At 55.6% G+C, this 15,020-nt stretch overlaps 1 protein-coding gene across 1 annotated transcript in view; it reads right to left on the reverse strand.

The window, feature by feature from the left end:
- The window catches only part of CAMK2A (calcium/calmodulin dependent protein kinase II alpha), a gene marked incomplete at both ends in the record, with an annotated part of 64,156 nt that overhangs the window by 16,352 nt on the left and 32,784 nt on the right, over positions 1-15,020 (reverse strand). Inside the window, 9 exons of the mRNA XM_080698492.1 lie at positions 3,709-3,749; positions 6,509-6,551; positions 7,870-7,953; positions 8,230-8,352; positions 9,232-9,326; positions 9,461-9,544; positions 11,460-11,562; positions 14,107-14,179; positions 14,273-14,338. Coding sequence (XP_080554618.1) covers positions 3,709-3,749; positions 6,509-6,551; positions 7,870-7,953; positions 8,230-8,352; positions 9,232-9,326; positions 9,461-9,544; positions 11,460-11,562; positions 14,107-14,179; positions 14,273-14,338 — 712 coding nt within the window. The remainder of the gene's footprint in view (positions 1-3,708; positions 3,750-6,508; positions 6,552-7,869; positions 7,954-8,229; positions 8,353-9,231; positions 9,327-9,460; positions 9,545-11,459; positions 11,563-14,106; positions 14,180-14,272; positions 14,339-15,020) is intronic.

Consider the following 15,020-nt stretch of genomic DNA (forward strand, 5'->3'; position numbering starts at 1 on the left):
CTGGATGTATCAGGGACACTCACTGGCCATTTCTGTGCTGTGTGCTCATGGGCATGAAGGCTCAGCCTTTACATCGTCCCCAGCTGGCTGGACGGTAACCGCACAGCTGATGACATGCATCAGCCCCTCTTCTCCCTCCTCTTCTCCCTCTTCTCCTCTCCTCTCCTCTCCTCTCCTTTCCTCTCCTCTCCTCCTACCACTGGCCTCCCTCCTTGACTGGAGCCAGGCCAGGCCCAGTGTGTGTGGGAAGGGAAACAGGCTCACAGAGCTCTGCTGTCAGCAGAAACTTGAGGAACCTCACAGAGGCCAGGAGGTTCCAGGCGGGACACGAGGAGGTGACACAGAGCGCAGACTGCATCAGATTCGGACGCACAGTGACAGGATGGGACATGGGGAGAGAGGTCACGACGGCACGGATGGACACCAACAGGGGCAGTGAGTGTCGTAAGGGGTGGGAGCGGCTGGCCCCTCCTTGCAGGAGCCAAGGGCGGCAGGCAGGAGCTGCATTTTGGAGACGGAAAGGCGTGCTTTTCCTGGTCATGGAGGAAGGACGGCACTGATACACCCACACTGACCAGCACCCCAGAGTTTGATCGAAAAGGGGCTTCCACAGAACACGGTCAGCTCCCTTAGAAGCACCGCGAAGACGCGGGATTCTAAGGTTAGCCGGGGTGGTGGAAATTGAGAGTGATCAACGCAGCCTTGGAAGCCCTCAAAGGCCGGTGGGATGGTCCTGGCCCTGTGTCTCCAGCCGAGCTGGCTCTCCTCCAGCCTTGCAACCAATCGCTCCCTCTTCTTCAAGCCCCAGATGCAATGGCGCTTTGTTTGTGAGAACCACGGTGCGGGAAGAGCATGGATTTCCCCTTAGGCTGAACGTGCATCCATTGCGATGCGGCTCCACCAGGACCCTCTTGCCAGCCCTTCCAAGCAACGGCCACTCTCCCCTCATGCAGACGGCAGACCCAGGACCAAGCCCCAAAGGGAGGGAATGGCGAGGCCCAGAATCAAACCCACGGCTTCTCAACTTGAGAAAACAAGACTGGTGCCCTGCCCACCTCCACCACCCTCCTCTCTCCTTCGGCGCCACATATGGCAGGCCGGGCCCCCAAGTCTTGGGCCAGGCCTTCTGAGTCACTCTTCTCTTCCAGCTGGACTTCCTGCCTCCTCCCTCCTGAGCGAGGGAAGGAGCTGAGCTGTAGAGGTGGCTCACGGGGATGGTCTATACCCAGCCCACCTCGGGAAGCTACTCGGTCTGAGCTGCACTACAGGAAGTAGTGACACTTTCTTCAGCTGTGTCAGCTGGAGAACCCCACATTGTCCAGAAGCACCCCAGGCTCTAAGCTGTCTTTGCCCTTTGCTGGTCCCCACTTCCTGGCCTTGCTTGAGATGGGCCAGATCTAGAAGTTTACCTCCTCCCCCAGACCAATGAGTCCCCTCCTGACCCCACGCCCAGGGTTCTTCACCAGCCTTGGCTAGGACCGTGTCTGAAAGCCAGTGTAAGAGAGGCAGACAGGGAAGCTTCTCCCTCTGCCACCTCCTCTTCCACTGGCCCAGGTCCAGCCACCAGCAGCTGTGGCCTCTGTCCCCAACATCTGAAAATTGGGACCAGGGAGATGGCCTTCCCCAGGGGCCCAGAACCTCCAGCTCAGCATCTACACATGGGGCAGAGGTCCTTGGCTACTCCAAACCTGGCATCCCCCACGCTGCACATCCCTCCATTGCCCTTTTAAGATGGGAGAAAGGGTCAGCTCAGGGGAGCCCCAAATGGCAGGCAAACCCCAAATTCAACGCCAGAGTCCATAAAAGATTTAGACAGGTGCACATTAACTATAAATTAGGTCTGCTTTTGATCTATGGTTTCCAAATATTTTCTTGAGCTTTGTTTTCTAGAGAAATTTTACCTAATGTATAAAACAGAAAAGAATCCTGATGCCTGACCCATGAGTTGTGTATCACACAGCTGCACTCTGCTAACCTCTCAATGCTCATTATCCCAGCTAATCCCCACAAATACCCTGGGAGGCCAGGGCCCTCTTAACCTCATGGCACAAAAGAGAAAACACAGGCTCTGTCCGAGGTTTAGATACACCGCAAGGTCCAGCTGTCAGTAAACCCACCTGGTTCTCTCAACCACCACGATGGCCGTGATGTGAAGCTGTTTGGCCAACATGAGTACAAGAAGCAACAGAAACTGGTAAACCAGACTTTGCCCTTTCTGCTCCCACCCACCCCACCCACTGCCAGAGGGGTCTCCCCAGAACCTGTGGGCTCCAAAGTTAAGTTCAAAAACCATGGGTTTTGACTAATAATAAAATCATAGTGTGCAGCCATGCACTGCTTAATGAATGACAAAAACACATTTCCAGAAATACATCACTGGGTGATTTAATCGTTGTGTGATCATCAGAGAGTGTTCTTATACACACCTGGATGGTACCGCCTACTATACCTAGGTTTTACAGTATAGCCTATTGCTTGTAGGCTACAAGCCTGTACAGCACAGTACTGTACTGAATACTATAGGTGATTAGAAGAAGCTTTGTGTATCTAAATATGTCTAAAGATAGAAAATATAAAAGTCCTAGGCATTAGGAATTTTCAGCTCCATTCTAATCCTCGGGGACCATCCTTGTGTCTGCAATCTGTCATTGACAGAAACTTCATTACAGGGTGCATGACTATACCCCGCAAGCACCCAAGATGAGAAGGGAGAATGATTAGGTAGGGTTTTGCTGCTCTTCGGTATGTTTTTAAAGCTGAAATGTTGGGGAAACTCACGTGGGAGAAGGAGTCAAAGGGCAAAGAAGAGGCCAGACCCTCTCTAGTGCAACCCCGACAAACCAGAGCCAGTGGCCCAAGGCCATAATCACTACTATAATCCAAGCCATGGAACCACCAGCACACCTGGGTGGATGTGTTCATACAGCATCTCACACCTGCCAGTGTCCTGGGCCCAGCACAGTCCTGGGGCCTCAGCCAGGTGGGGCACTGAGCCCAGAAGGAGGCAGGGTCTCAAGAGAGGAGCACCCATGAGGTGATGGGTGGCAGGGGAGGAGAAGTTGCAGAGAGCAGGAGCCCGGAGCTCAGAGAGCAGAGGGAGAAGGTAGAAGAGAGAAAAGATGAGAAGAGGGAGTCAGCAGGGTATGGAGGAAAGTAGCTCGGGCATCAGGGGTAGGGACAAGAGCCAGGCCTGGTAAGGGCAGGGGAGATTCTTGGCACTGGACCAACTGGCCTTGGCAAGGAAGAAAAACCTCTGGGCCCCCAAACCTGAAGGAATGGTTATGCGTCCTCTGCAGGCTTTCTGGGTTGGACGAGTGTGTGCAGCAGGCCAGGGCCCAGTCCAGCCCACCCACACTAGGGCAGGAGGTCATCCCTCAGGCCACTTCCGTCCCTCCTGGTTCACCAGGTCTCCTGCCCTGGAGAAGCCCCAAAGCCTCCTTCCGATCTGCCCCGCCTCCTGTGTTCATCCCAATCCCAGGCCACCTGCCTCTCCTCCCTCCACCAACCCCTCCCCGACCTGCCCCACCAAGCATGGTGAGAGGGTGGACACTGCAGCCAGGTCTGTGGGTCTGGAGACAGCCTCGCCACAGATATGTGTGTGCCTGAAGCACCATCGGCAAGGCTCAGTTTGCTCCAGGCCTGGAAACCAGTCCCAGTGGCAGAAACACCACCGGAGAAAGGCCCTGCCTGGCTCACAGGGGGGCTTACCTTCACGCCATCATTCTTCTTGTTCCCTCCACTCTTCCCTCCTGTGGAGGAGAGAAAGTAGAGGGTTAACAACACCAGGCAGGGCACCAGGGCCCACAGAGTGAGGAAGAGCAGCATCCACGGAGGCGCGGAGGGTGGACGGGGCAGGAGCAGAGAGGCTCAACAGCGGAAGAGACTTCCCCTCCCCCTCCCTCTCCCCTCTTCCTCCTCCTCCTCTTCTTCCTCCTCTTTCTCTTCTTCCTTTCTCTTTAGCGGCCCAGGCACTGCCCCGGCTGGCTCCCAGGTTCTCCACAATCTCAAGTATAACCCTCTGGCTTCATGCGTTGAGGGAGGAGTCGGGTGCGTCCCAGGAGTGTGGGGCGGCTGTTTCAGCCTGGGGATTCCCTCTGGATCCCGATCACCACTGTGCTGGTGGTGGCCAGCCGGGAGGCCGTGCTGCCTGGCCAGCCCCCCACCCCCACCCAGCCTCTCTAATTTTAGCCCCATGCTGCTGCGGAGGTCATGTGTCAGCCCTGCCTACTCACTCTAGACAGCTGCAGGCCAGTGACGAGAAGCAGATGCCCCCTGCTCCCTGCCTGCCTCCCCAGCCTCAGGCCCTGGAGCCCCTTGGGGCTGCTGCAGCCAGCAGTGGTAGAGCAACAGCTCTCAGGAAGGCCACAGCACTGTCATTTCCCTCTCCCCCCTCCTCACTTCCTCCCTGGAGTTCTGGGAGTAGGCACCAGCTAGGAAGTGGCATGAATGCCCAGCTTTGCCCCACCTGGCATCCGGCTGCTTCAGACCTCACGCAGGTGCCAGGAATGAGGCGGGGATCTAGGAAGGGCTCAGCACAGCACTCAGCCTGCATCAGTGGAGGCTTAGTCAATGGCAGCCTTGGTCCTTCTCCAGGTGGCTCGAGAGAGTGAGCTGGGGTGGGGTTATTGGTGGGGATAGGACACTGATGCCCCAGGGATTCTGAGAAATGGGGTTCATGCTTTTAGACTCCCCACATTTCTACTCAGGCCCCCACAAGGCTGTTATGCAAAGTGTCACACTTGCAAACCCAGCATGGAGGAGCCACCTCCGGGCTCTAGGTCTAGGGGGAATGGCTGCTTACCCACCAAAGGCTTTGGAAGTTGGCCTGGGATGAGCAGCAGGGCTGGGGTGCTTGCCCTCAAGGAGGTTTAGTCTCTCTTGGCCCCAGTTCACTGCTGCAGGGTTTGATGTCCTACGAGGCCGAACGCTGATTTTCTTTTTTATGATACAGGGGCACTCTACCACTGAGTCACACTCCCAGTCCTTTTCTGTTTTTATTTTGACAGGATCTTGCTAAATTGCCAAGTCTAGCCTCAAGCTTGTGATCCTCCTGCCTCGACCTCCTGAGTAGCTGAGATTATAGAAATATGCCACCAGGTCTGGCAGATAGTATTCAAGAGACCACAGAAATCTGGGTTCTTCTATGAAATTTCCTGACTTTTCACCTGCTCCATGTCCAACCTGGATCAGTTCACCTCTCCCTAGTGATCAACCCAGTGATCCCCTGTTCCTGGGAAGTTACAGTATTGATGCCAAATTTAGTGCAGACACAAGTAGCACACGGTAGCCCAGAACTCCAGGGCTCCAGCGAGCCTCTCGCCTTGGCCATTCGAGTAGCTGGGACTATAGGCACATGCCACTATGCCCACAAATCTCCTGACTTTTAAGGGGTAGAAATTCATCCCCAAAATATTTATTAATTAAACACCCCTGGCTCCACGAAGCCCATCTAGCGACTGGATCCAACCCACAGGCTCCCATTTTGTGGGCTCTGGACTGGAGTTCTCCAGGATGCTCCGTTGTTAAAAAAAGATTCTGACTGGGTAGCTCATCTTTCATTTTAAGGAACAAGATCCGTGTCTGGGGAGAGTGAGAAGGCAGTTCAGTTCCGGGGAAAAGCCCGAGATTTACATTCTGGAATATTCCACCTCTGGGCCTTGTTCTTCCCCACTGGTTTCATGGGTAAATGGACCCTCCACGGGATGCCAGCCTGCACTCTGCTCAGAGCTGAGCGTAGCTGCAGAGCCTGCACACCCCCGGCAGCTGTCTGTGCTGGGCCCAGGCCCAGCCAAGGGCCCCTCGGGTGAGCTTTGCCATATCTGCCATCTATCTCTGCCTCTGGGTGCCTCGTCAGCACCCAGGGCTCCCCGGAGACAGACCTCTGGCAGTACTGGCCCAGTGCTGGCCCACGTGCCAAGAGGAGCTGTTTGCTAAGCCCTGAAAACAATCCCTGCCCCTTCTCTCGTTGGGGCCACATGCCCAGGTAGTCGCCTTCACTAGCCAGGCCGTGGATAGAGATCTGGGAGGCTGCTGATCTGGTCTCCCCCGGTGACCAGTACTTGCTCTGGGCCACGCGGACCTCAGCCAGCCCCGTGACTTGGGTGAGGCCAGCTCACCTCTCTGAGCTCCATTTCCTCATCTGGAAAAGAGGGGTGGCAACAGTCCCCACGTCCCCGCTGTGTTTCTGTCATGAAGGTTCCTGCTTAGCTCGGGCTCCAGCATCAGTGGCTCCTGCCTCCTGGAGCTGAACCCCTGACATTCCGGCGCCATCCCCTCTGGCTGGCCCAGCCTGAGGACCCCAGTGCTGTTGACAGGCAGGAGGGCCAGAGAAACCGCTAACCCGGCCTTGCTTGCTGATCTGTGCTCTCCTTTCCTTTCCAGGTTAGGGTGTGTGGTGAGCAGGCAAAGTCCCAGTCAAGGAGTCTTGGGCAGCTCCCAGTCTGGGGACACCCAGTGCTCCCAGCAGATCAGTGCAGAGCATACTGGGCACTCAGGCCCCACCACCTACCAGAGAAGTTCCTGGTGGCCAGCATGGTGGTGAGGATGGCACCCTGAAACAGATAAGAGGAGGGGCGGGGAGGAGGCCAGAGATGAGGGGACGAGGGGACACAGGGGAGTGGGAGACATGGGGGAGGACAGGCAGGTGCTTCCTTCAGGGACGAAGCCAAAGCCCCTGCCCCAGCCCCTCCCTTTGTCCCCCCTGCAGCCCAGAGCCCACCCTCCCTCCCTGGAGAAGTTGCTTTGCTGGCACAGCTCTTGGGACAGGGCCATCGCAGGCATAGATATTAATAGGGCCCATGGTCTGGCCAAAGCGATGGATTTGAGGACACCTACTGGCGGGGTCCGTAAAGGCCGTGGAAACTTCCTGCCTGGGCAAGGATGGCAGACATTGTGTCCTGCTGGACTTGGGGTGCCTTGCTCTCGTTCTACTGTCCCCTGGGCTCAAGGCCCTGGAGAATCTTCAGTGTGGAAAAGCTCTCTCTTCAGCAGAGAGCTGGGCTGGGGGAAAACGGCCCTCCTGGCCCTCGCGCTGTCTGTTTCAGACCTGACTGGACACCCCCAAGTCTGACATTCTCTGATGTTAAGAATCCTTGGTTCCCACACTCTGAGACTTCTTCTCTGACACAGCTCCCACTGTGCTGTGGAGTGGGACTGGGCTCTCCTGGCATCCTGCTGGCCACCGTCCCTTGGCCTGGGCCCATCCTGAGCCCCCACTCCAGATCCAGGAGTGCACCTCAGTCCCTTCCCATCCTCTGCACTGGCGCTGCTCCCTCAGACAGAGAAGCCTGGCTTGTGGGTGCACAGGGCCTGCTCAGAGGGCACGGCTCAGGGTATACCTGAGCAACAGGGACTTCTTTGGGGACACACCCCCTGTCTGAGTGATTCAGCCACTCTTCCTTAGCACTTGGCAGCTGGGACCTGTCACCACACTGTGGCCTCCTGCCCGGTCACATCTGGCCTCCAGAGCTGTTCTTAGCCAATCAGAACCACCTGTGGGCCCCAGGGAGCCTTGCCCATGCTCCTGACATCCACACAGGCTGGAACATCTCCTTTCTGACTCCACGCTCAGCTAACGTCTGCTTCTCTTTCAGGGTCTCAATTTAGATGCCACTGGCTCCGGGTCCTGGGAATATGTGTTTCCCAGCTGTGTCCTCCCCCAGCCAAGGCACAGCACTCACCAGTGCCCTGCAATGTCCTGGTCACTTGTCCGTCCTCTCCATCACACCGAGAGCTCAGTCGGGGCAAGGCTGGGGTGAAATTCATTGCTCATTCCCCAGGCCCAGCCTGCTGTCTAGCATGCAGTCAGAGTTCAACCAATGCTTGAAGGAAAGAACTAGTGAGCCTGGTATGGGGAGTAAGAACCATTACCTTCAGTTTCCTCCTGGCGTTGAACTTCTTCAGGCAGTCCACGGTCTCCTGTCTGTGCATGCAGGAGGCCACGGTGGACCGGTGCTGGGAACCAGGAGAAGAGGCTGTGAGTGTCCGGCCAGCCAAAGGCCCCTCATCAGGGTGGCTTAGCAGAGGTGTGGGGGCATCTTGGCACCCAAAGATCGATACCCCAGTCATAATGCCAACCCAGGACACCCCTCACTTCCATATTATCCCCAAGCACCACAGCAGGGTGAGTCTCTGGGATTAAGCTTCCAAAGACACAGATGGGGGCAGGGCCAAGCTAGGCAAGGCTGGGCCCCAAGGTCTGGGGGGCACTGGAAGGGTCTGGGGGCTCACCGAGATCCAGGGGTGCTTGAGGGCCTCTGCGGCTGTGATGCGTTTAGACGGGTTGATGGTCAGCATCTTATTGATCAGATCCTTGGCTTCTGGGGTGACGGTGTCCCACTCTGGTGATGGGAACTGGAAGGGGCAGAGGGGCCAGGTTTGCCCAGCCTGCCCCAGGCCACCCCTGCGATCCCCCAGCCCCTGACTGGCAGGGGAGCAGGCAGGGGTTCTAAGGCCTGTCCACTCGGGCATCCACAACCAGCCACAGGACTCCTCTGGACCAGGGGAGACTCACAACCTCCTGACCCCAGGACAGATCCCCACGGCCCCATGGCCAGAGGGAAAGAAGACCTGCCTCTGCCATTCTGAAGCTGTGTCCCCTCTGGACAGCAGCAGACAGTGATCATGCAATGGGCTACTGAATCAGAAGGCCTGGGTCCAGGTCCTGCCTCTGCCTCTGCCTCTACCTTTCAGGCTGAGACCTAAAGTGGGTCACGTGAGCCCATGAGCCACCCCTGGGGATGCTCTGTGATCTGGGCAGCTACCTGGCTTCTCTATGCCTCAGCATCCCCATCTGTAAATGGGGATAAATGTAGTGTCCATGCTACAGACTGGTATGAGGATTGAATGGATCATATATGTAAATATTCAGAAGAGTGCCATGGAAGTGTTGACCTACTATGCTTATTTGTATACACAAGAGAGAGGAAGCGTGGCACAGCATCTGCCACCTCACCCACATCCATGTTGCTTCTGCCTTCTGGGGCCCGACAGAATAAACCCCATCACTTTGAGCCCCAACCATTAGGTACCACGTGGTCACTGCCTATCCCTGGTTAGTCTTCCAGCTTCTTTGGCGTTTATCCTTGGCCCAGAGCTAGAAAGAGACAGGGTGATCTAAGTGGACTGGGACAGAAGGGGAGAGGTGTCCTCAGACCTCTAATCTCCTTGGCTTTCACTGGAAGGGGGCAGGAGGATGATGTGGCAGGGGCTGGAGAAAGGGGTGACACTCACATCATAGGCACCAGCTTTGATCTGCTGATACAGGCGGTGCTGGTCCTCATCCCAGAACGGGGGGTACCCAACCAGCAGGATGTACAAGATGACACCTGGGGAGAGGACCAGAAGAAGTCTCAACCCCCTGCAGGGAGGAGAGATATGGGAAGGGGGAGTGATGGAAAGGAGAGAGGGGTCTCGGAGGCCTGGCCAGCCCAGGGACAAATGGGCCTTCGGATGGACTCACCGCAGGCCCACAGGTCTACAGGCTTCCCATATGGGTCCTTCCGCAGCACTTCTGGGGAGAGGTATCCAGGTGTTCCTGCAAACCCTGCTCCCCAGACACACAGACAGGTAGACACACACACAGAAGTTGGCATGTGAGTAACCTGGAGAGAGGGTAAGGGTTGCCCTAGAGAAGGAGAAAAAGCCCCGACCCCAAGAGCCTGCAGCAAAGCCTCTCGATCGAGCGGGTGATATATAGCACACCTGACACCACTCCCCACTGCGTAGCCTGTGGGAGACAGGAGTAATCAATCACAGAGCTCCATCCTCCTGGGTCCACGGTCAGGGTCACAAATTTCTCATCACAATTCTCATGCACCAGCCCATTGCTGGTGGCCTTCAGAATGGGATGTGCTTGCCACATCAGCTCCACACTAGGGGCTAAGCCCTTGTAGGAGCCAGTCGTGGGATGCCAGGGCCTGCTCCTAACCCTGACCTTGCCCCTGAGTCTCTTGGGTGGTTTCTCTACCTTCTAGGTCTAGGCTTCCTCTCGTGCCAAATGAAGGATTTAGTATTCCTGTCTTAAATGCCCCCCAGTGTCACTGAGAGGATCAAGTGAAATAAAAGGCACCCGGAACATTTTAACAAGTAATCAAAAGAATAGTTATCAGTTACTGCGTGTGCTGAGCACTGGGCCGGGTACTTGACGTGCCTTATCTCAGTTAACCCTCACGCAGCCCTTGAGGAACATATTATTATTCTCCCCGTTTTATAGATGAAGAAACAGGCTCAGAGATTTAAAATGCCTCACCAAAGTCACACACCTCATAGGTAGCAAAGGCAGGATTTCCCCCAGCCCCTTTGGTACTAAGGACATTCTACCTCTGAGCTATACCCCCCAGCTATTTTATTTTTATTTTTCAATTAACTAATATATTTATTTATTTTTGTGGTACCAGGGATTGAACCCAAGGGCGTTCTACCTCCGAGCTACACCCCCACACCTGTTTTTTATTCTTTATTTTGAAACAAGTTCTCACTAAGTTGCAGAGGGCCTCACTAAGTAGCTGAAGCTGTCCACAAACTGTGATCCTCCTGTCTCAGCCTCCCAAATGCTGGGATTACAAGTGTATGCCACTCTACCCAGCTCTAATTTATTTTTTTTTGACACTGAGTCTTGCTGAGTTGCTGAAGGTCTTGCTATGTTACTGTGGCTGGCCTTGAATCTAAAATCCTCTCCTCTCAGCCTCCCAAGTACTAGGATTACAGGTATGCACCAACATAACCGGCTCCTAAAGGCAGAATATGAACCCAGAGTTCTGGTTCTTAACCACAGGTCAATATTGCCCATTAAAAAGTAGCCCCAAAGCTGGGCGTGGTAGCTCACGCTTGTAATCCCCATGCTTGGGAGACTGAGACAGGAGGATCGCACAGGTTCGAAGCCAGCCTCGGCTACTTAGTGAGGCTCTCAGCAACTTAGTGAGACCCTGTTTCCAAATAAAATATTTTAAAAAATGGGTCTGGGAGTATAGCCCGGAGGTAGAAAGCCCCTGGGTCCTACCCCCAGTACCAAAAAAAAAAAGTAGCCCCAGGTAGATGGCATACACCATTTATAGCACAATCTCAGCACATCTGACTAAACCCTGGCTTCACCCCAGTAAGCTTACTTGACCTTTCCCAAGGGTCTTAGCCTGTTTCCTCATCTCTAAAACCAGGATGCTGATCTCCAGCATCCAGGTTTAAGGGAGGCCCCTGGATGCCCCTGCCAACAGTGTCAGCGTGAGTTCACATGCAAAGTTCATGCTCTCATTTAGTGACAGTCCTGTTCCCGTGCCTGGCCCCCAGAGAGTGGGATGGGCACCGCCCACTGACATGGAGGCCAGGTGACGTTAGTCTCTGCTCCCTGGATCTTTCTGGTCCAGTGGCCATCTGATGCCCATCCCCATTCAGGCACAAGGTTCATAGAGGCCCACATGTTAACACAAAGGCTGCCACCACCCCTGCACTCTCGCCCCACTCACCAAACCATGCTTGCTGCTCCCCCTCCACCTCGATGGCCAGGCCAAAGTCCGCCAGCTTCACCGCTGCGCCCTTGAGCTTGGAGGCCAGCAGAAGATTCTCAGGCTTCCCGGGGCCAGGGAGAAGGAGAGGCACAAGAGGATGAGGAAGGGTCAGCAGACTCAGAACCCCACTTCTAGCCCCAGCCACAGGACCCTGAGCTTCAGTCATCTGTCAAGAGCTCTATCATATGCAACAGAAAGATCCGTCCTCCACCAGCCACCAGCACAGAGAGGAGGGATCAGCGGCATTATGGCCCTACTCTATACCAGCCCCTGGCCTAACTGTCCCACTGCATCCTCCACCCCCCCCCAACAACCTCTCCAGATGAGTACTATTATCTCTGCTTTCCACGGTGGCTTCTGATGCTCCTGCCTGCTCTCACCTTCGGGCCTTTGAGCCTCCCGCTTCCCCTGCCTGATTTTCCCCAGCTCCAGGCTTCACAGGGCTGGCCACTCCTCTTTGTCCAGCCATCACCCTCGTGTCACTCCTTCAAAAGAGGCCCCCACAATTACTCTGTCTAAAGAAGGAGCCCTCGGTGCCGTCGATCTTAGCTCCTGTTGTTACCTGAATGCTTGTCTATGTACAGATGAGGAAACTGAGGTTTGGACAGGTTAAGTGACTTGACCAAGATCACACAGCTGGCAAGTGATAGGGTCAGAATCAAGGCAAAGACTGACCTCATCTAACCCACCTTAGGCTGAAAGAAGGTGGGGCTCGTAGGCAGGGCCACAGCTGACCTGGCCTCTGGGACGCTGAGACTCTGCCTCCCAGGTACAGGCCCCCAGGTTTCTCCACCCTGCTGGCCCCTCTGCACCGTGGAACTCATAACAATGAGGAGCTAGGGGTGTGGGCTTCACCCTTAGACAGCGCCGGCTTCTGAGCCCAGCACTGCCCTCTGTGTGGTGGAACTTTGCTGCTTTTTCTCACTTCTTGGGGCTGCAGTTCCCTCTCAGAAATGGGGGTGGGGGCAATACCTACGGGGGGGGGGGCAGTGTCTGGATTACCCAAGACAATCCTTAGCACTCTGCAGGGCCTGCGGTGAGTTTCTAAAAGCCTCAGCACTCGAGATCACTGCCTGGGGAGGGGCTTTGAGCTTTGGGGGCCGCTGGTTTCCTTTTTTCTGACACCTTTACCCAGGGGATGCCCATGGGCTCCCACCTCTGGCCTTTCGCTGTCAAAGCTAGCCTGCACCCAAACAAGTAAAGATGCCTCTGTCTGGCTCTGTAAGGCCTCCTTCATCCTCTGGGGACTGTGTTCCCAACATGTCCTGGGTCTCAGTAGCCATCCTGCCCTGATTTGATGAATGTGCCACTAATTAGTGTATCCAGAGTGGCCTAAATCTGGGCTGCCTCTCCTCCTTTGCAGGGGCTGTAGCTATAACAGGAACAGCCCTTTAGGGACAACCATCCTGCCGTCTGGCCGGAGACCTTCCTGGAGTGCACACTCGCTTGTGGGTCTAGACCAGACCACAGGGAGCTCACCTGTGGCACAGGTGAGAAGCCATGGGTCCCCCAGCCGGAGGTGGATGGGGGTTCTGATCAAAGTACGGTGCCCCAAAGAGAAACCGGGACTGACTGGAGCACACCCAGGGAGGGTGTCGTAGCAGGGAGTGGGGTGCACAGCCCAGTGAAGACTCAGGAGCTGCAGCAGAGCTGCCTGAGTCCTTCTAGGGCTGTTCCCAGCTGCAGGCTTGATCCCTGTGTGGTTCCAAGCTAGGACTCAGTGCAATACCTCCATCACAGGAAAGAGCAAAGGAGCATTTCCCCATGGTGTAAGGGGCACTCTGCAAGAAGTGAGCTCATTGCCACTGAAGGCCAAAAGCAGAGGCTCCCGACACCCAGTGGTGTCACCCTAGAAGGGGCTGCTGCAGAAAAAAGAGCTGGACCAAGTGCTTTAGTCTCCAAGGTGACAGGACCTGGGGTTGCGAGGCCAAGGCACCCTGGCCCTCACTCAGGCATGACTGAAATACACGTCCTTGGGTAAATCCCTTGGACTCTTTCAGCCTCGGTTTCCTATTCTTCAAAACGAGGGTGCCATGAGCTCCCAGGGGTTGATGCCATGAGGCTCTGCAAAAGGGACCCAAAAAGGCAGGCTGATGGGGCACAGCCCAGTGGCCAGTGCCAATCCTAGACAGCTTAGTCCTTGCCAGTTTTCTTCAGATGGGAAGTGGGGGACTCAGAGGGCCCCAAGCCCTGCTTTACTTGCTCCCTGCCTGCCAGAAACCCAGGAACATGAACAGCAGTGTGTCTGTGTCCCAGGCACAGTGCAATTTCACTGGACAGCCCGACAGGGTTTTTACGGCAACCCCCACCACAAGGAAGCTGCAGGTGAGAGGCTCCAGACCAAGCAGAGCAGCTGCACTGGGCGTGGGGACCCAGCCTGCCTCCTCCGCCTACCAGGGCCCCTGGCAGCCTCACTGCATTTTACCTGGCACAGCACAAAGCAGCTGCTCTGGCTTCCTGAGCACAGCTTCCTCATCTCACAGTGGGGAAATATCCCCGCCCACCCCAAATGGGGAAAATCAAAGGGATTCCAGTAACACCCAGCCCTGTGGGAGGAGGGACGTGAAGGGGGCTCCAGGTGGGCTGACCCCCATGGCTTGCTCACCTTCAGGTCCCGGTGCACCACCCCCATCTGGTGGCAGTGCAGCACAGCCTCCAGGATCTGCTGGATACAGTGACTGGAGAGAGAGAGGGAGGGTCAGCGTGGAAGGTCATAACTGAGGGCTGGCCTCCCCAGATGTGAACAGCTGGCAACAGGGCCTGGTACTCACCTGGCATCTGCTTCACTGTAATATTCCCGGGCTACGATGTCCTCAAACAGCTCCCCACCAGTGACCCTGGGGGACACAGGACAAAGTCACCCTCCCATAAAATCCCAGGTGCCACCTGGAAGAGTGTCCAGGAAGCCAAGGATGGGGCTCAGGGACTTTGGTGCCTTAGCCCCCAAAGGAGGGACCTGGCACCACTGGGGTGACCCCTGCTGAGACCCCTTCTAATTCCAGAGCACACTTCCTTCTACTGCCTCCCTACCCTTCTCCCCTGCTGGGTCCTGGCTGGTGGCAGAAGGGACACTCAGAACTGGGTCTCTCAGGCTGCTAAAAGCCCAGTAGCTAATTTTCTTTTTCATTTCTCTTTGTCGTATAGACGTTTTCATTTATTTACTTAGGTACTAGGGATTGGACCCAGAAACAGTCTACCTCCAAGCTACACCTCCAGCCCATTTTTATTTTTCATTTTGAAACAGGGTCTTGTCAAGTTCCTCAGGGTCTCCCTAAGTTGCTGAGGCTGACTTCGAACATACGATCCTCTTATCTCAGCCTCCCACATGCTGGAATTACGGGCATGCGCCACCACCTCCCACTTAGACTTTTTTTTTTTTAAGAGTAGCTTTGGGTTCACAGGAAAATGGAGTGAAAGGTACAGAGGTTTCCCAAATGTCTGGCCCCCAACATGCGTGGCCACCCCCCCTCAATGGGCCCGGGCTGTTTTACAGAGGAGGCCAGCTGTACCGCTGATTTT

This window comes from Muscardinus avellanarius (genome assembly GCF_963383645.1).
Source record: "Muscardinus avellanarius genome assembly, chromosome: 7".
NCBI classification, from domain to species: domain Eukaryota; kingdom Metazoa; phylum Chordata; class Mammalia; order Rodentia; family Gliridae; genus Muscardinus; species Muscardinus avellanarius.